At 37.1% G+C, this 16,022-nt stretch overlaps 3 protein-coding genes and 1 long non-coding RNA gene across 6 annotated transcripts in view; 2 read left to right on the top strand and 2 right to left on the bottom strand.

Annotated features, from left to right (window-relative positions):
* The window catches only part of LOC149705200 (uncharacterized), a 116,004-nt gene that overhangs the window by 2,789 nt on the left and 97,193 nt on the right, over window positions 1-16,022 (top strand). The gene's annotated exons all lie outside the window — the stretch shown is intronic.
* Window positions 1,690-4,122, bottom strand: LOC149705219 (uncharacterized). Of its 2 annotated transcripts, XM_089865420.1 has the most exons (5): window positions 3,855-4,122; window positions 3,115-3,297; window positions 2,571-2,876; window positions 2,142-2,513; window positions 1,691-2,081 (listed from the first exon to the last, which is right to left on the bottom strand). In XM_089865420.1, the coding sequence occupies exons 2-5, from the start codon at window positions 3,288-3,290 to the stop codon at window positions 1,826-1,828; spliced, it is 1,110 nt and encodes a 369-aa protein (XP_089721546.1). In that variant the 5' UTR covers window positions 3,291-3,297; window positions 3,855-4,122; the 3' UTR covers window positions 1,691-1,825. The 2 variants fall into 2 exon arrangements, with proteins under 2 accessions (XP_089721547.1, XP_089721546.1); XM_089865421.1 differs by lacking the exon at window positions 3,855-4,122 and having other exon boundaries at window positions 1,690-2,081; window positions 3,115-3,320.
* Window positions 4,488-7,805, bottom strand: Ns2 (nucleostemin 2). Its single transcript, XM_089865417.1, has 9 exons — window positions 7,612-7,805; window positions 7,361-7,445; window positions 7,051-7,279; window positions 6,897-6,995; window positions 6,507-6,818; window positions 6,317-6,430; window positions 4,911-6,242; window positions 4,753-4,821; window positions 4,488-4,678 (listed from the first exon to the last, which is right to left on the bottom strand). The coding sequence occupies exons 1-9, from the start codon at window positions 7,694-7,696 to the stop codon at window positions 4,532-4,534; spliced, it is 2,472 nt and encodes an 823-aa protein (XP_089721543.1). The 5' UTR covers window positions 7,697-7,805; the 3' UTR covers window positions 4,488-4,531.
* Window positions 8,028-15,893, top strand: LOC149705217 (prostaglandin reductase 2-like). Of its 2 annotated transcripts, XM_089865425.1 has the most exons (7): window positions 8,028-8,422; window positions 9,169-9,211; window positions 10,860-10,978; window positions 11,124-11,492; window positions 11,557-11,766; window positions 11,826-11,947; window positions 12,434-15,893. In XM_089865425.1, the coding sequence occupies exons 2-7, from the start codon at window positions 9,172-9,174 to the stop codon at window positions 12,627-12,629; spliced, it is 1,056 nt and encodes a 351-aa protein (XP_089721551.1). In that variant the 5' UTR covers window positions 8,028-8,422; window positions 9,169-9,171; the 3' UTR covers window positions 12,630-15,893. The 2 variants fall into 2 exon arrangements, with proteins under 2 accessions (XP_089721551.1, XP_089721552.1); XM_089865426.1 differs by lacking the exons at window positions 8,028-8,422; window positions 9,169-9,211 and having other exon boundaries at window positions 10,860-10,986.

Raw genomic sequence — 16,022 nt, 5'->3', positions numbered from 1 at the left:
GGAGGCCGAGGGTCACCAAGGCTTAATTCACCTAGTTAGTCATTCAGATTTGTAGAAATTATTCCATTTTTCATTTTATTTATACACGTCGATATTTTGAAAATAAGGTTTAAGTTTGAATTGCCTATTTTTCTTCAAATTTGTTGTTGTTGTGACAATTTATTTGGAATAAAAACAAAGGGAAGGGAAATCGTTAGGGTATAAATCGCGATAATAGGTCTACGATATTTTTACTGATTTAAACTTAACTATACTAATTATTTTTAATGCCTTAAACTTAACTATAATAATTATTTTTAATGCCTTAAACTTTACTATACTTATAACTTTTAATGCCTTAAACTTAACTATACTAATTATTTTTAATGCCTTAAACTTTACTATACTTATAACTTTTAATGCCTTAAACGTAACTATACTATAACTTTTAATGCCTTAAACTTAACTATACATAAAATATTCTGAACTTACCGATATTTTATAAATTTAACGCGTAATCGAGAAATAGGCGCGATCTCGATTTTAGGAAAATATCGTCAGAATCGTTTATATCGATTCATCTTTTTTCTTCTCCCATTTTTTTCCCAATTTACTCTCTCTCTTTCTCTCTCCGTGATCTGGACAAATCATTCTTTATGATTTGAAAGGATCTCGCCTATATTTTTGGCCCCAATTAGACCTTAGCCAGGACCTACTTCTTATCATGGTTTCTCCGTACTTGACTGGTCAATCGCGAAACTGTTTTCAAGTTCCAATTCCAGTCCCGTACACAGGTGGAACCATTAGATATTTTTCTTAAGAGTTTAACTTTGTTCTCATAGCGGCGATCATCAAAAAGACCTCCTAAAGCGAGGCAGTAGGACGTTTCAATCCTTTAACTTCGACCTCTGATTGGTAATTGAAAAGCCTATCTTGAATTTGATTCAACCAATCAGAAAGCGAATATGGTTTGAAGCGTTGTACTTTTTACGTTTGTGTTGTGTCCTTTCGATAATGCATTGTCCGGTGTCCGTGCCACGGAGGAATGTACGATTGTAATTGGACTCTCCGCGCTTGCCGGTGGTACAATGTTATTCTCGGAAGGACCCCCTTTCCGGCGGCTTCCACTAACGTTGGTCGACTTCCGGTCTGGGGTCCTCGCTTAACTATCTCTGTTTTTTTACTAACACGGGACATCGGGATCCACTGCACACCCTGGGGGTTGGATCCCAAGTAGGTCCCCCTACAATTTAGGCTCCCTTTACTAACCCTCTTTAGTTTTAAGAATTTGATTATCGAGTGAAGGCATTGTTTAATTGGTTTTAAACATTGTCTTTACTCTTGCGTCTATTTGTCCTATATGTTTTTTTTGTGACTAAATATCGCGTTTTGCTGTAAATATTCGGAAAGGGGGGGGGGCATTTGTGACTGACGCGTTTGCCGTAAATTCGACCCGGGGGGGGGGATTTTGTGTCTTTAATCGCGTTTTCGCTGTGAATAAAAGTATACTACGGTGTCTGTGTTTATTATTATTAATCTGAAACTTTATTGTGTTTTAGCTTACATTTTTAACAAGACCCCTTGCGCAATTAACCCGATTTTCCCTACCTTTCTAGAAGAAAATGTACTCTTAAAACTAACCAACGCAATTAAGAAGTGACGTAGGTTTTAGATTCTCTGAAGCGCTGCTGTCAAAGACTTAGTACGGAATAAATAGGACTAGATAGACTTCAAAATGAACGATGTTTTTGGTATAAATTTTTTATTTCGCGGGTTGATACATGTACATGGCGTAAATTGTCAGAAACAATGGAGATTTCGCTACTCTCGAGTATTTAAGTAGTAATTAACTTTGAAAATCGTAATCTGGTTCGATATATTTGTTGGTGCGCTTAATAGTTTCGTATTTGATCATACTGTGAGCCGTGTCCAGAATAGTCCTCTTGGAGGGACGTAGTTCGACTCCAAGAACGTTTTTGACTCTCGACGAATCGTAGAAATACGTTTTGTAATACCTGTTCATGACGTATTTCACCGTTTCGTCGAACAAACTGGCTACCCATAGAACGGGGTATGGCGCGTAGTGCATTGGAATGTTATACCTAAATAAAATACCTTTTCACTCTGGCCTCTTAATTAGACGCCGGATCATTCGATCTTACCCTTGTTTGCCAAATTCATCGTTGAGGATCGTGGCTATTTCTTTAAACCATAGATGATCACTGACCACTAAGTGTCGATGTCCAGCCGCTTCGGGCACGGTCATAGCTCTAACGTGCGCTTCAGCCATGTCTCTGACGTCGCAGATGGCTAAGTGCACTTCCGGAAGTAGCGGAAGTCGACGTCGATCCATCAAGCGATAAATGACTTCCTTGCCACTGCTCATGGCTTTCGAAAGAGTGGCTCCCATCGCGTAGCCCCCATTTATAACTGCCAGTTCAAATTTATTGTCAGGAGGCAAATTTTTGACAAATTCCCACGCTATTTTTTCTTTTATCGTGCCGTACTTGTAAAACGTTTCCGTCGTCGGTGAGCTGATGACATGACCGCGGGTTTAACAACTTGTCAAGAAACCAAATTTCAATACTTACTTTTCATCCGTCCAATCATTTTCATTGTAAATCTTTCCTTCGGTTGACGTATATTCCCCGTGAACAGCCGCCATACCGCTAGTACATACTACTCTTTTGAGATGACCCTTGGCCGCTTCTCGGCTGCACGCTTCCAATACTCGCCTCGTACCATCCACCATGGCGGCAATTATCTCAGTCTGATCTTCCGTCATTGGTTTGTTGGGAAATGGTCCCGCGGCGTGCAAGACAAACGCGCAATCTTTCACCGCTTCGTCCCAACCTTCGTCTTTAAGTAAATCCGCTTCAACCACATCCAATGGAATGCTAAAGCCATGAAATTCCATAAACAACTCGAATAGACAAATTCGTTTATTACAAACAGAGAAGCCAACGCAGAGGGGCGAGGCCGAGTTCATTACACGCGAGAGGCTAACCAACTCGCACTGACCCTGAGAGAGCTTCTTGGCATGCCGGCCTCGCCCCTGCGTGTTGGTTTCTCTGTTTGTAATAAACGAATTTGTCTATAGGCTACGGAACAAAGTGTCGTTATTAGAAAGCTCACCTGGTGTTATCTTCCCAAACCTTTTTCAATGGTCCCATTTTCTCTTCGTCGTTGACGCTTCGAACTGTTCCGCGTACTCTGTATTTGTTCCTTAACAATGCATTAACGAGATGAAGACCCACATATCCAGTTGCTCCCGTCACTAGCACCAAGGGGCTCTCCTCCGGGACACTCATAATCTAACTATAAACATAAGTGAAAGCAGATTAGTGTTAAAAGCGGGAATGCACGGCCATTTTGTAACCCCCTACACCTTCCATATTTCAACCATTAATATCTATATCCCATAGACGGACTAAATGCTAAATAATCTTTTGAAAACCAATGACCTCCATCTTTCAAAATGGCGGGGAAGATTTGATCTTGAAATTCACGCAAATAATTATAGGGTGCCAATTTTTCAAGTAAATTTGGAGTTTTCATCTTGGATCATACTGCGTAAACATTGCGCTAAATAATTGTAACTCTTCTTTTACATAAATAAAATCTATAATAAGACACTTGATAGTATAGAGAAGGCTGCGGCGTATGAATACGTAATAATAAATTTCGTAACAATAATAGCTAGTCATTATCAAGTATAAATATACTCCTTCCGCGATTATGGTAATTTACGCGAGTATTATGACTCCAAGGCCAGAAAGAAGCATTTTAAAATAATTATTTAAAAGGCTTTTATGTTAATAAAACCATTAAATAATCATTAACAACAATAATAATAATAAAAAAATGATACGTACGTTTAAGTTTTGTTTTGTTAATGATCTGGTTTCGCAAATTAAAATGAGGTGGAATTAATGTTCAATATATTGGTCCCGTTCATCAGGAAAAAAAAAAAGAGTAGTTTTTTCGTTGGAAAGACGTTTGGTATAAACCAGTCTTTACCTCTACGCGAGATAACCCTAAAATTGTTCTCTTTTTCATATTACGGAATCTTATTTTTGTGGCCCTGAAACGGCCTCGAGTACGACGCTCGCCGACGTACGTAATCTGTTAAAGAGAGATTGAAATGTCGAAACAAATACTTTTTTAATCGCTATGGATTGATAGAATTAACTTCATTTACCAAAACTATCTCATTTATTTGTACTTATATAAGTAAAAGTTAACTTCAGCGAACTTCTAATAAGCGCTAAGCCCTGCCCTAACCCTTTACCCACAACGCTGAACGCTGCTTTCGCGGAGACGTTACTAGCTGACTCACTACGAATGATGTTCACAATCCGTTTCCATCTTGATATACGACGGTTTTATAGAAGAAATAAATTGTTCATTATGTTTTATTTGATTTTATATGCCAAAACATAAGGATATTTAGTGTAATATATATATAGGAGTTCAAAGTTTATGGCGAGTAACAAATGAAAACAACATTGTTTTTTTCGGGTTTTATTGAACTATTGTCTCATACATTGTATTATTTTTTCTTATTTTTCTGGTGACCTCTATTCTTCACTTCCTTTTCTATTTTCTTCTTATCTCTATTCCTGTTTTTAACATTTGCAGTGACGTAAAAATGATTTCCAATCTTCTTGGTCTTCTGAGCTCTTTCCGCGCGTCTCCTCTGTAATAATGAAAAACGCGCAAACGCACATGTTTAGGTCGATATAAGCATAAGTAAAACATTTTGTAACAAACCTCTTTCGATGTTAGCTTAGAGGTTTTGCTTTCCTCAACAGGTTTTACTATAAAAGTTCCGCTGGATGTCTGGAAAGATACAATTGATATTACGAAATTGAGAATGGACATATGTTCACCCTACAGGAACAGTACGCGTGATTAGTAACATCACGTACCTCTTTAATGTCATGAGGATCAATAGTTAACTTCTTGGGTTCTTCAGCTTCAATCCATTCCACCAATTGCGGAATTTCCGAGTCGTCACTTTCTGTACTGGCGTCATCTTTGTCATCATCTTCGAGAGTTGTTCTAGCCGTAGATTCATCTACTTTTGTCTTCTTGCTTTCGTTAATGGATATGAAATTTTCAGTCTGTCGTTTCCGTTTCATTTCTCTCTTACTGGGAACGGCAAAGTCTTTCATTTTATTCAAAGGAATAAAAGGTTGCAAGAGCACCCTGTCCGATTGAACCCTAGTATCGTTGACAAAGTTCTCTATCGCCAATTGCAAAGCTTTCCCTCGCAATTCAGTTTCGTCGAAATCGTCATCCAAAGCTCGTTCTTCATTTTTGCTGGGAACCAATCGAATACTTTCTAAATTTTCGGCGAACGTAACGTTTTTGGGTGTGCGAACTTTGCCACTTTTGCTTAATATTGACGAATTAGCTGTTGAAGTATCGACAGTCGAATCTAAAGGCTCGTTTTCGTCCGTACTTTCGTCTAATTTAAGTTTCAGCTCGTCCGTTTCGTTATCCGAATTTTGCTTAGTACCGGGCGCTTTACTTAAGTCATCCTTCTCATCATCGCTTTCCTCCTCATCTTCTTCATTATCAGAATTAAACGCGTCAGGAATCGCTTCAATTTCTTGATTATCTTCATCGGTAAACTCTAAACCCGATTTCAGTTTCTGAAGATCTTGAAGTACGCGCGGTAACGCGACTACATCGGGTTTAACTACTTCAACTTGCGAAATGCTCGAAGGTGGTTCAGATGTAACAGTGGGCGCTACATTCTCGTCGTTCTCTTGAGAAGGTGGTTTAACAAAATATGGCAATTTACCACGTTGCCAATCGTTCAGAATCATTTTGGCAACTGTCTGAACATCGGGTTCACCACCTTTCAGTAATTTGCCGGTTCTACGCGCCATTTGTTCCAAAAAATCGTCGGTATCGGTCCAACTCTCAATTTTGTACGTTTTATTAATGTATTCTTTCTTAACCCTCTCTAAAACTGTTGGAATATGATCTTCGGGATCTTTGATGTTTTCAACTCTGACAACTCCTTTTAAGACCGTTTCGGTGTCACTATCTCCCGAAGGATACACAACCCCTGGACAGTCGATAAGGTAGATTCTTTTCATCAACGTGATGTATTGCCAAACTTTAGTTTCCCCGGCTAATGGCGCGACTTTGCAAACTTTTTGCGCTCTTAACGTATTGATGATGGAACTTTTACCAACATTAGGATACCCAATAAAACCAACGCTAATGCATTTTTTGTCTTGATGAAGCTACAATTTGAAATATTCTAATGTAATTCGGAATAGGGCTGGCGTGTCCAGATCCCTGTCTAGCGCCTACTTACTTTGGAGAACTGACGAAGCAGGTTAATCATGGCTCCTTTACCAAAAGGGTGAGTTATACTAGCGTGAAACGCGAGAGTCGGATATTCCGCTGATAATGTGGTGACCCAGCGTTGCTATAAAACAAATGAAGTAATGTGGCAGTGTTGTTGAATCATCCGAAAGTAGCGTATCTCAGTGAAGAATACTTACAGTAACCCATGTTGGAACCAAATCACACTTGTTTAAAACAAATATGAGATGTTTATGCGGTTTTTCTTTCCTTAAGAATGTTTCAATATGTTTTGAACGTGTTCCAATTGGATCCCGCGCGTCTAACACTTGAATGACGACGTCGGATGAATCAATAACTTTGTACAATTCATTCCAGATCCTTTTAGATTGGCCTTTGCTCATTATTCTTTCTTTAGCTTCGCTTTTGGGTTCAGGGTCTTCAATTACAATATCTTTATCTTTTGAAATGTCATATTCTTCGGTAAGTTTCTCAGCGGTAGAAACCAAATTCTGTAATAGAAAAAAAAAAAAAAAAATCTAGCATGTTAAACATGGTGATTTCACGCAGTTTGAACCAATCTTTCGTACTTCTAAATCACTTGCTGGTATATTTGGTCGTTTTCTTTGCGACTTCTTACCGAAAGTTGTACCAAATGACTCAGTATCGAGTACATGCACTCTTGCATTCTAAAATTTAATTAACATTACTTTCTTCTATTATTTAATTAAACCTGGCGTTTACCTTAGCCCGTTCATTTAATAACGAAATAGGAAGTCTCGTTTGTTTCATAACAACTTGATAAGGATCTTTCATAACTTTGCCAAGTTCCTCTTGAAATTTTTGTAGGGCATTTTGGGATACCACTTTGGTATTTCCAAACCATTTTTGATTTGGTGCCACTCGCGAAACGGTTCCGGGTGCGAGGATATTTTGAAACGGAGCCGATTTAATAATTTTACCAATTTTATTCCTGCAATTATACTTTTGTTATCAGTTTCAACTTTCAAGACATTTTATATATTGGCCTTTCGTTTAACTGAGAAATTAATACCTGATTGGTTTGGAATTCTTGTACATCAACAACCGTTTTATGGTTGCTTTATCTCTCAGGTTTCCCTTGCCATTTTTGTCTCTATCTATTTTAAAAAATTAAATACTTTTTGTTTAAGAACTTATATACACGTGGGTAGACTAACGGCACCCCATGTTATTTCCCCGCAGTCAAATGGGAGCGTCTGCCATTACTCTAAATGCCATACATTTTGACCAAGGCTTAGTGAAAAATATAATTAATTTTCTTGCCTGGATTTAAACTGTGACCTCCTTTCTTGAAACCTTCGCGAACTGCTGGTTTGTCTTTACGGTGTTTTTTGCTAAACTTTCCCATATTGCTTTAATTTAAATAATAATAAAGTTTAAAATCGTTAAATTTTTAGTCAAGATGCACCACGATTCCACACAAACACGTGGATGAAAGACCGTCTGTACGGTCCGACCGTTGCCTACGTTAATCAAGGCCTGTGAGTGGCGCCGATTTTTAATTTTTTGTTTGGCAATTTAAGTTGCCAAATTCTCTCACCTGAGGGCGCCATTTTCTCGCACTTGGAATTTTAAGTACCCTTTTTGGCGCGCGTTTCGGACAAGCTATCAATGAAATCTCGCGGTAAAATAGGGAGAAAATAAGAAGTCGCGTTTCTTAAAAGTCGCTCCTTTCGAAACTACCGCGCACCGGCCTTGATTAACGTAGGCAATGGTCTGACCGTCTGACTCTCTCTGAGAGGCTGGGCGCACGCGCTACTTGGGCAGGAGCGGAGGAGGCGTGGCCATAGTGGCATAAGCTATGTTGCGCGGCGCCTCTTTTAGGCGCTACTCGCTTCACCACCGGTTTATTACCTTTATAAATCGTCTGCTACGGTTTGTTACGATTTCATTGGAACTCGGTAGTTGAACGAGTAGGTCGGCAGTGTAGAAAGTAAATAAAATAGTCGAAAGTAGCCCAGCCGATCCGTGCTTGTTTACCGTGTTTATTTGTATTTTCGTTATTGCAAATTTGTATTTATCATATTTAAATTTTTTCCGTTGTTTTCATTAGAAATCAAAGTAAAACGTTTTCGTAAGTATTAAACTTTGAAAACGCGTAATTTACCAACGTTTGACCTTTACGGGTCCGGTTAGCGGGTGGTGGTATCTTGACCCGAGTTTATTCATCGAGCCTTTGCGACCCCCGCCGCGTAAATAGTATAGAATTATAGATAGTAAAAGGGGCCACGTATCTTTAATTTAAGGTCATGCCAACATTTATAAATAGAATCTATTAAACGGTTAAATTTGCATAAAATATCCATTATATTCAGTCAGGTTTTTCACAGTCTAGACGCGAGTATGTAAATATCTTATCACGGCCTCTTGGAGAAACAAATTCCAGAACCGGTAGTCATCAGCAGCCGTTGGCAACCGGGAAATCAGTGAAATACAAATATTAAAAATAGGCCAAAACATAATAGTTTATCAAACAGTCGTAATAACTAATAAAACCACGTAACAATTTCGCGTGTTTGGGTTCGCCATCTATGAGGGCCCGTGCTCTTCGGCTATAAGTTTTTGAAATAAATTCTTGGAATTTTTTGGGCGGAAGATACGCCAAAATTTTGATTAATCTGTTTTAAGGAAGGAATGACAAAATGTTCTTACAAAGTTACGACTATTTTTATCTCATTTTGAGGCGGGTAGAAAACTTCCTTAAATATTTGATCTAAGGTGACCCAGTTACAATTGGCATTGATCTTCGCGTTGGCCCCGCTATGTTATAATACTATCACAACGGCTAAAATAAAATTATTCGTTTAAACGCTCTTTTAGACCATGCCTCAAAATCGTCATGTTGTGTTGAAAACCAGACCAGGTTTGCCTTCTTTTTATTAATTACTCTAATCTGTAAAGGAGCGTCAAGCAGATAAAGAAAACATCCTATAGTTTCCGTGAAATCCTATATTTGACATTGTATAGGTCCCGTCACATATAATTTCCGTGAAATCCTGTATTTGACATTATATAGGTCCCGTCACATATAATTTCCGTGAAATCCTGTATTTGACATTGTATAGGTCCCGTCACATATAATTTCCGTGAAATCCTGTATTTGACATTGTATAGGTCCCGTCACATATAATTTCCGTGAAATCCTATATTTGACATTGTATAGGTCCCGTCACATATAGTTTCTGTGAAATCCTATAACTCAGTTCCCGTCACATTGTATATCGTTCCCGTCACATTGTATAGTTCCTATTAAATCCTATAATTTTAAGCTGAGCGTGGTTATATAACTAGACTAGTTTTTGCGATAGTTTGTGTTTGTGTGTGTGTGTTTGTGAGGGTAAATCTACGGTACACCGCGGCGCCTGAGCGCAGCTTTCTGGCGCATAGTTGACGTAGGGGATGACAGAGATAAGGCGAGGAGGTCAATCCCCCATGCGCAAAGGATGTGCGTCTTAAAACTAAACGTACCGAAAATTGTTTTCACTAACCCCCTATTTTCCCATTTTTCGGAAAATTTTATAAAGCGCCTTTCTCAGTCTCTCTCTCCTCTTTGATGCTACGAGTTTAAAGCCTTTTTACCGACTTCGAATAGAGGACGAAAAACAAGTTTGTCGGGACCCTTGTTAAGAAAAGATCCTCCTCTTCCGTCTCTTCAAAGTATTTGGCAAGAATTGACGTGGTTAGATAGCGGGAACCCTCAAGTTTTGGTTTAACTTGATGGACAGGTGTATCGAAGAGCCGATTTATTGCAAAGCGTTTGAAATGGAAATATTTTCTCTATAGAGTAATTTCGGTTGAGAGGGGGAGTGAACTGCGTATCCCCTACGTTAGGGGCAACTTTGTACTAGAGAATACTATTTGCCCCCGGAAGGGAACGGGAGGGGGGGATATCACTAAGGTAAGAGATAGAGGGTTATGACGTTGCCGTATATGGGAAAGAAATTACTCTATACTCCGGTTTCTTGGGGTTGTCACGCGGAGGGGGGGGGAGGGGGGAATAGGGGCACGGTAGCGAGAATGAGAGAGATTCAGTTTTCAGGCTGAAAGGGCACTACGTTTAAAGGCAGGGTCGCGGTTATTTAGTTATAGTTATCGTTGAAAACTTCTACTGACCCTTCAATGTGGATGAATAGATATTAAGACATGCTGTCTTTTACGATTATGATCTGTGAGTGTGTATGTTTGTTCTTTGTGGGTGGAGACTGGATAGGCCTGTTTTAGCCAGGTGTGGTAAGAACTTAATGTACTCGAACCTTTTGGGCCATTTGGAATATAACCTTTGCGAGTTAGAAAAGGTGAATACTGTACTATCTTAGCACATACGAAAGTAACGCGTCCTCCCAACCACACTTAGCTAATACGGAATTTTTTTTACGTTACTTGTAAAAAATATAGGAAATTAGTTGATCTGATAACACTGTTGTTGTAGTGTCAAAATGGATTTGCTTGAGGCTTCCTTTGATAAAATTATTTTCGTTAATGAAATGGAGCTTATTTTCGGGAACTTTCAGGAGTTGTAGGGGAACCTACTGTTGATAATTTTGAGGTTGAAGATTGTCCGTATATCGAAGAGCTCAAAGCCAATCATGTATTAGTTAAAACCACTTACCTATCAGTCGATCCGGCAATGGTAAAAATGTAAATTATAAACCTAACCAAAGGGGGGTCCTTACTCGAGTCAATTCCTTATTCCTTATTTCAAAGTGAGGACCTCCTCGATGTTACCAATTACCCAATTTAACCAATTTGAATTTGGGGGAATTAAAACATTCCAGCGATGTCAAATGAACGAACGAACGGGCGTTCATTATTTACAACCCTGGAAAATTGGGGAGGTTATTCAAGGGTTAGGCGGGATTGGAGTAGTTGTCCGAAGCAACTACGATAAGCTCAAAGAAGGGGATACCGTCACGATGGTCTTCGGTTGTCCCTGGTCGCTTTACTTCGAAGTCGAAGGCTCCAAACTTGAAAAAGTCGATAGAGCCATTGTTGGAAATCAAGTTACGCTCGTTTTGAGTTGTTTTGGATTAATCGGATTAACTTCGTTGCTGGGAATCCGCGAAAAGGGTCATCTGACCAGGGGGAGTGGTCAAACCTTTGTCGTTAGTGGTGCCGCTGGAGCATGCGGTTCTCTAGCTGGTCAGGTAAAGTTTTGAAAATAAAAACCTGCATTTCGGGGAAGTTAAACGTTAAAGCGTGACATCGTAGATCGCTAAACTAGAGGGCGCTGAAAAGGTTATCGGAATTTGCGGCTCCGAAGCTAAATGTAAATTCATTAAAGAAACGCTGGGATTTGACATATCTCTTTGCTACAAAGACGAGGATTTTGTTGAAAAATTGAAAGAAGCGTGCCCGAATGGCGTTCAGATTTACTTTGACAATGTTGGAGGAGATGTTAGCGAAGCTGTGATTAATTTGGTAAGATCAATTTTGCGTTGAACAACTTTTACAAGAATAATTTTTATTTGTTCTTCAAGATGACCGAAAACAGTCACATAGTTTTATGCGGACAAATATCGCAATATAATAAACATTCCCATTACCCTCCTCCACTCAGTGGAGAAACGTGCAAACGTTTGAAAGAAATGAATATCACCAGGTAATTGTTACCAAACTGCACTGTAGTAGCCATTGGCTGTTGTTAAAATTCGTTTTTAGCCCTTCTTATCCAATTACCATTGAGCCCGACTATTCCTCCCTCATGTTTTGGTGTTCCACCCAACCTTGGCTGTGCCGCAGTTAGCGCGCCGTTACCTATGCTCCTCCCCCAACTTTTTCCTTGGGGCTACCCGCGTTTTGGGTAAACTAACCTTAAGCGAGTAGTCCACTAAGCCTTGTGAAACCGTACCGTTAACGTAACGTCACATATCCAAATACGAACAGAACGCCATCTGAAAGCGTTTCTTAAACGATGCTTTCGGACTTAGGTAATGGGCGCCCTCTTTCGGATGATTTACGAACTTAATACAGTAACGATACGGTTTCGCAAGGCTAAGTGGACTACTTGCTTAAGTTCCAGTAGCTTTCGATGGCGTACCTGGGAATTTTTGAAAAAACATTCTTCGTTTTTTCTTTTAATTCAAAGGGAACGTTTTTTGGTTCTGAACTACCGTGAGAAATTCCAAGCTTCTCTAATGCAACTGGTCACTTGGGTTAAGCAGGGAAAATTAAAGGTTCGCGAAACCTTCGAAGAAGGCTTGGAAAACACTCCGTTGGCTTTTGTTAAAATGATGGCTGGTGGAAATATAGGTAAAATGTTGGTTCACATCGCCGATCCTTAAACACTATCACTAACCTAACGACAACCTCTTAAAAATATCGGAACAAATATATACGAAACAAAAAACGACTTAAGTAGTAAATAAACCCAAATTATGCCAAATGTAAAACCATATTCCTAAAGAAAAAACCCCAAAACACAGATTATATAAAACAACAAAACCTCCCCCAAAAACAAAATAGACGATAAACAAACCCAAGCTAGATAATTTTGTAGAGAGTATTTCTATATTGTAGTATTTATATAGGTACGGTACTTCATCAAAAAGCTATATGTAGTACACTCGTTATTAAAACATAGTCGTCTGTAAACCCTACGCAAAAAAAAAAACATTAGGTGTTAGTGGTAATATATTTATAAATAGCTTATTACTTATTGTTGGAACTTAAAAAAAAGTTATTTTTTAATTAAATTCTATTCTAAAAGGGATTGTTTAAAATATACTTTATAAAATTAATACGTATATAGTTAGGTTAGGGTTAGTTAATTAATATATAAACTAAATGTTAGTCAAAACGTTACCAATGCTCAATATATGAGTGAATATTCAAAAAACGGTAAGAAAACCAATTCTTTTTAACAATATTTTATTTATTTCTTCAAACTTTTCAATCTCGCAAAATAATTTATTATTTTTAAAACCCTCTTACTTAAATTTTATCCTCCGCGAGCAAATTTTTAAACTTTAAAAATTTCTTATTTTTAAAGTTTAAAAATTTATTATATTTCTAAACTTTAAAAATTTATTATATTTTTAAAGTTTAAAAATTTATTATATTTCTAAACTTTAAAAATTTATTATATTTTTAAAGTTTAAAAATTTATTATATTTCTAAACTTTAAAAATTTATTATATTTTTAAAGTTTAAAAATTTCTTATATTTTTAAACTTAAACTCATTATTTTACAATCTACATTTCTTTCGTCGCTTTTAAATTTGAGACTGTAAATAATAATATTTCAAAATAAGATCGCGGTATTAATATTATTATTATATCAGGATACTTACTACTTGAGTTAGTGTAATTGTAATTAAAGGGCGGGTGGTACGCGCGCCTTCTTCGAATCTTAGGTTTGATGACGTTTTTCCTAAACATAGTCAATGTCCTACATACTAAAAAAATGGGCTTGTCTCGTTAATTTTAGAGGCTTTGACTATCCCCCTGATTTCCAATGTTAACGCGATGTATTATTTTAAACAGACACTTCGGGGCTTCCCAAAGTCGCGCTAGTTCACGCGCAATAAATGTGGCTTCCATCCAATATATAGATCTTATATATTATGCATCGTAGTTCATAGAACTGTCGTACCACTTGCCCTTTAAATTATCTACTAACTCGCTTATAAAATACGATCAGAACTGTCCCAGACTGTCCAGTTCCATTCCCTCCTGGATATGAAATCACACACGGGTTAGAGAAAAGTAGCGCGGCTTAAACCGATGTTTATTCGATTTTGTGGTACCAATTACCTCCACTCCACTTTGAGTAAAATACGCGAATAAGTCATGGTCATTTGCTCGCTGTGATCAACGCGTACCTACTATCAAAAGTGTATAGATATAAAAACGAAAAGTACCAGTTCTTTAACAATTCCTTGCCTTTGGCTAGTGTAGAGGAAATGTAAACTGAGGCGCAAACTACCCTCCTCTCAATTTACCGCCACCAATCATAATGCTGGCGATACATGAGGTAATTTTTGGGTACTAGAGCTAGCATCCGCTACTATATTAAGCCTATTCACGGCTTGATCCCGTACCACAGTCGGGAAGGTATTCATACGCGGCTCAGGGGGGTCGACACTATTCTGGGGGATGGCTGCCTTCTCATATTACTCGGCACCAAAAGTGTACTTCTTGGTTTTATAACTATATTCTTTTGTTACTATATTTTGTCTGTAATTGTGTTTCTTTCCATTACTTCATCTTTTGTTCGCCTTCTCCATTGAAACGCGTTGTCAAACGCGATTTTTTTTTCCTAAAACATTCCGCTTCTTTCTCTGATCCTAAAACTACTTTCTTATCATTTAATTCTTTCATTAACCTTAATTGGGCTTTCTTATACTACGCCACTAATTTTCAAACTTTCCAATAAAAGTATTACTAATTTTAACTACTTTTCTCTAAACCTATGGCGAAATTTTTTTTAAAAACAAAACCAAGTCCAAAGCTGCCAGAAAACGTATCGTCGTATTCCTAATCAAATTCTTATTTTTAAAACCATAAAGCGGCTTTACAAAAACTTTACAAATTTAATACTATATTTCTTTAAAACTTATTATTATTTTAAACCGTAAAATAATACTTTTATTGTCAAATAAAGTTCAGCTTTAAAAACTTAAAAATATAATTTTAAAATATAATTAATATTTAAAAATTCCGTAAAATAAATAGGTATTATTTAATAAAATAATATAAAACAAAGAACATCGTAAATAATATCATTCGTAAATAAATAAAATATAAAATTTATTTTTAGATAGAAGGCAATTAAAAAAAAATTTCTGCAAAAATTGTAGTGCCTGACTTTGAAACTGATGAAAACCAAAAATACAAATACCTTTTCGATTTCTAATTTTATCGGGAGTGACAAAAATTAATAACTATAGCAATATAAATTATAATTTTGAACGAGTAAAGTTTTAAAACAAAAAAATAATCTTATATTTAAATAGAAAATATTACTATAAAATAAACCAAACAAGGAACATTTAAAGATAGATGAAAATAGATGAATATCTCAGGCTTTTACAGTAAAAAAGACCATTGGGGGTAAAACAGTTTTTATATCAACTGGCGCGCGTTCATTGTTCAAATTAATTTAAGAGTAAATCTGTTGTGGCCTGCAAAATATGCAAATTAGCCAAATTAGTAAGGTACGTTTATTTTCACTGTTAATCGAGTCAATTTTCAAGGTGGATAGTTCAATATTTCTTTATTTATTTCGGTCGGTACGTAATATATATTATCCGGATTTTCGTTAGTCGTAACGAAAATTAATTATTACAATTATTTTTAATTAAGACTGTATTAAAAAAGGACGTGTATTAGAATTTATATATGTAGCTCAATGTGTAAGCCCTCTTAATTGTTGTTGATGTTGTCTCGTTGTAGGACACCTATTACTCGAAATGCTAATTAACGCATTTCACTAATAGAGAGAAATTTAATATATATATATATATATATATAAATTGTACATATTTGCCTATAGTGGTATTGTTATGTTGGTAGGAAAAAAATAAAGGGGAAAATCAAAACTATAAATATATCATATCCCTGAAACAAACGTACTTTCCCTGTACATCACCTCAAAACATAAGTACGTTCCCCCTAGGCCTACATCCCCTCAATAAAAGTATTTTCCCCCTATATACACTAGGCCTACATCCCCT

This window comes from Phalangium opilio, unplaced genomic scaffold (genome assembly GCF_054372755.1).
Source record: "Phalangium opilio isolate 3A_F unplaced genomic scaffold, DU_Popi_V2 ptg000014l_1, whole genome shotgun sequence".
In the NCBI taxonomy this organism is placed as follows: domain Eukaryota; kingdom Metazoa; phylum Arthropoda; class Arachnida; order Opiliones; family Phalangiidae; genus Phalangium; species Phalangium opilio.
This window is presented reverse-complemented; position numbering and strand designations above follow the sequence as displayed.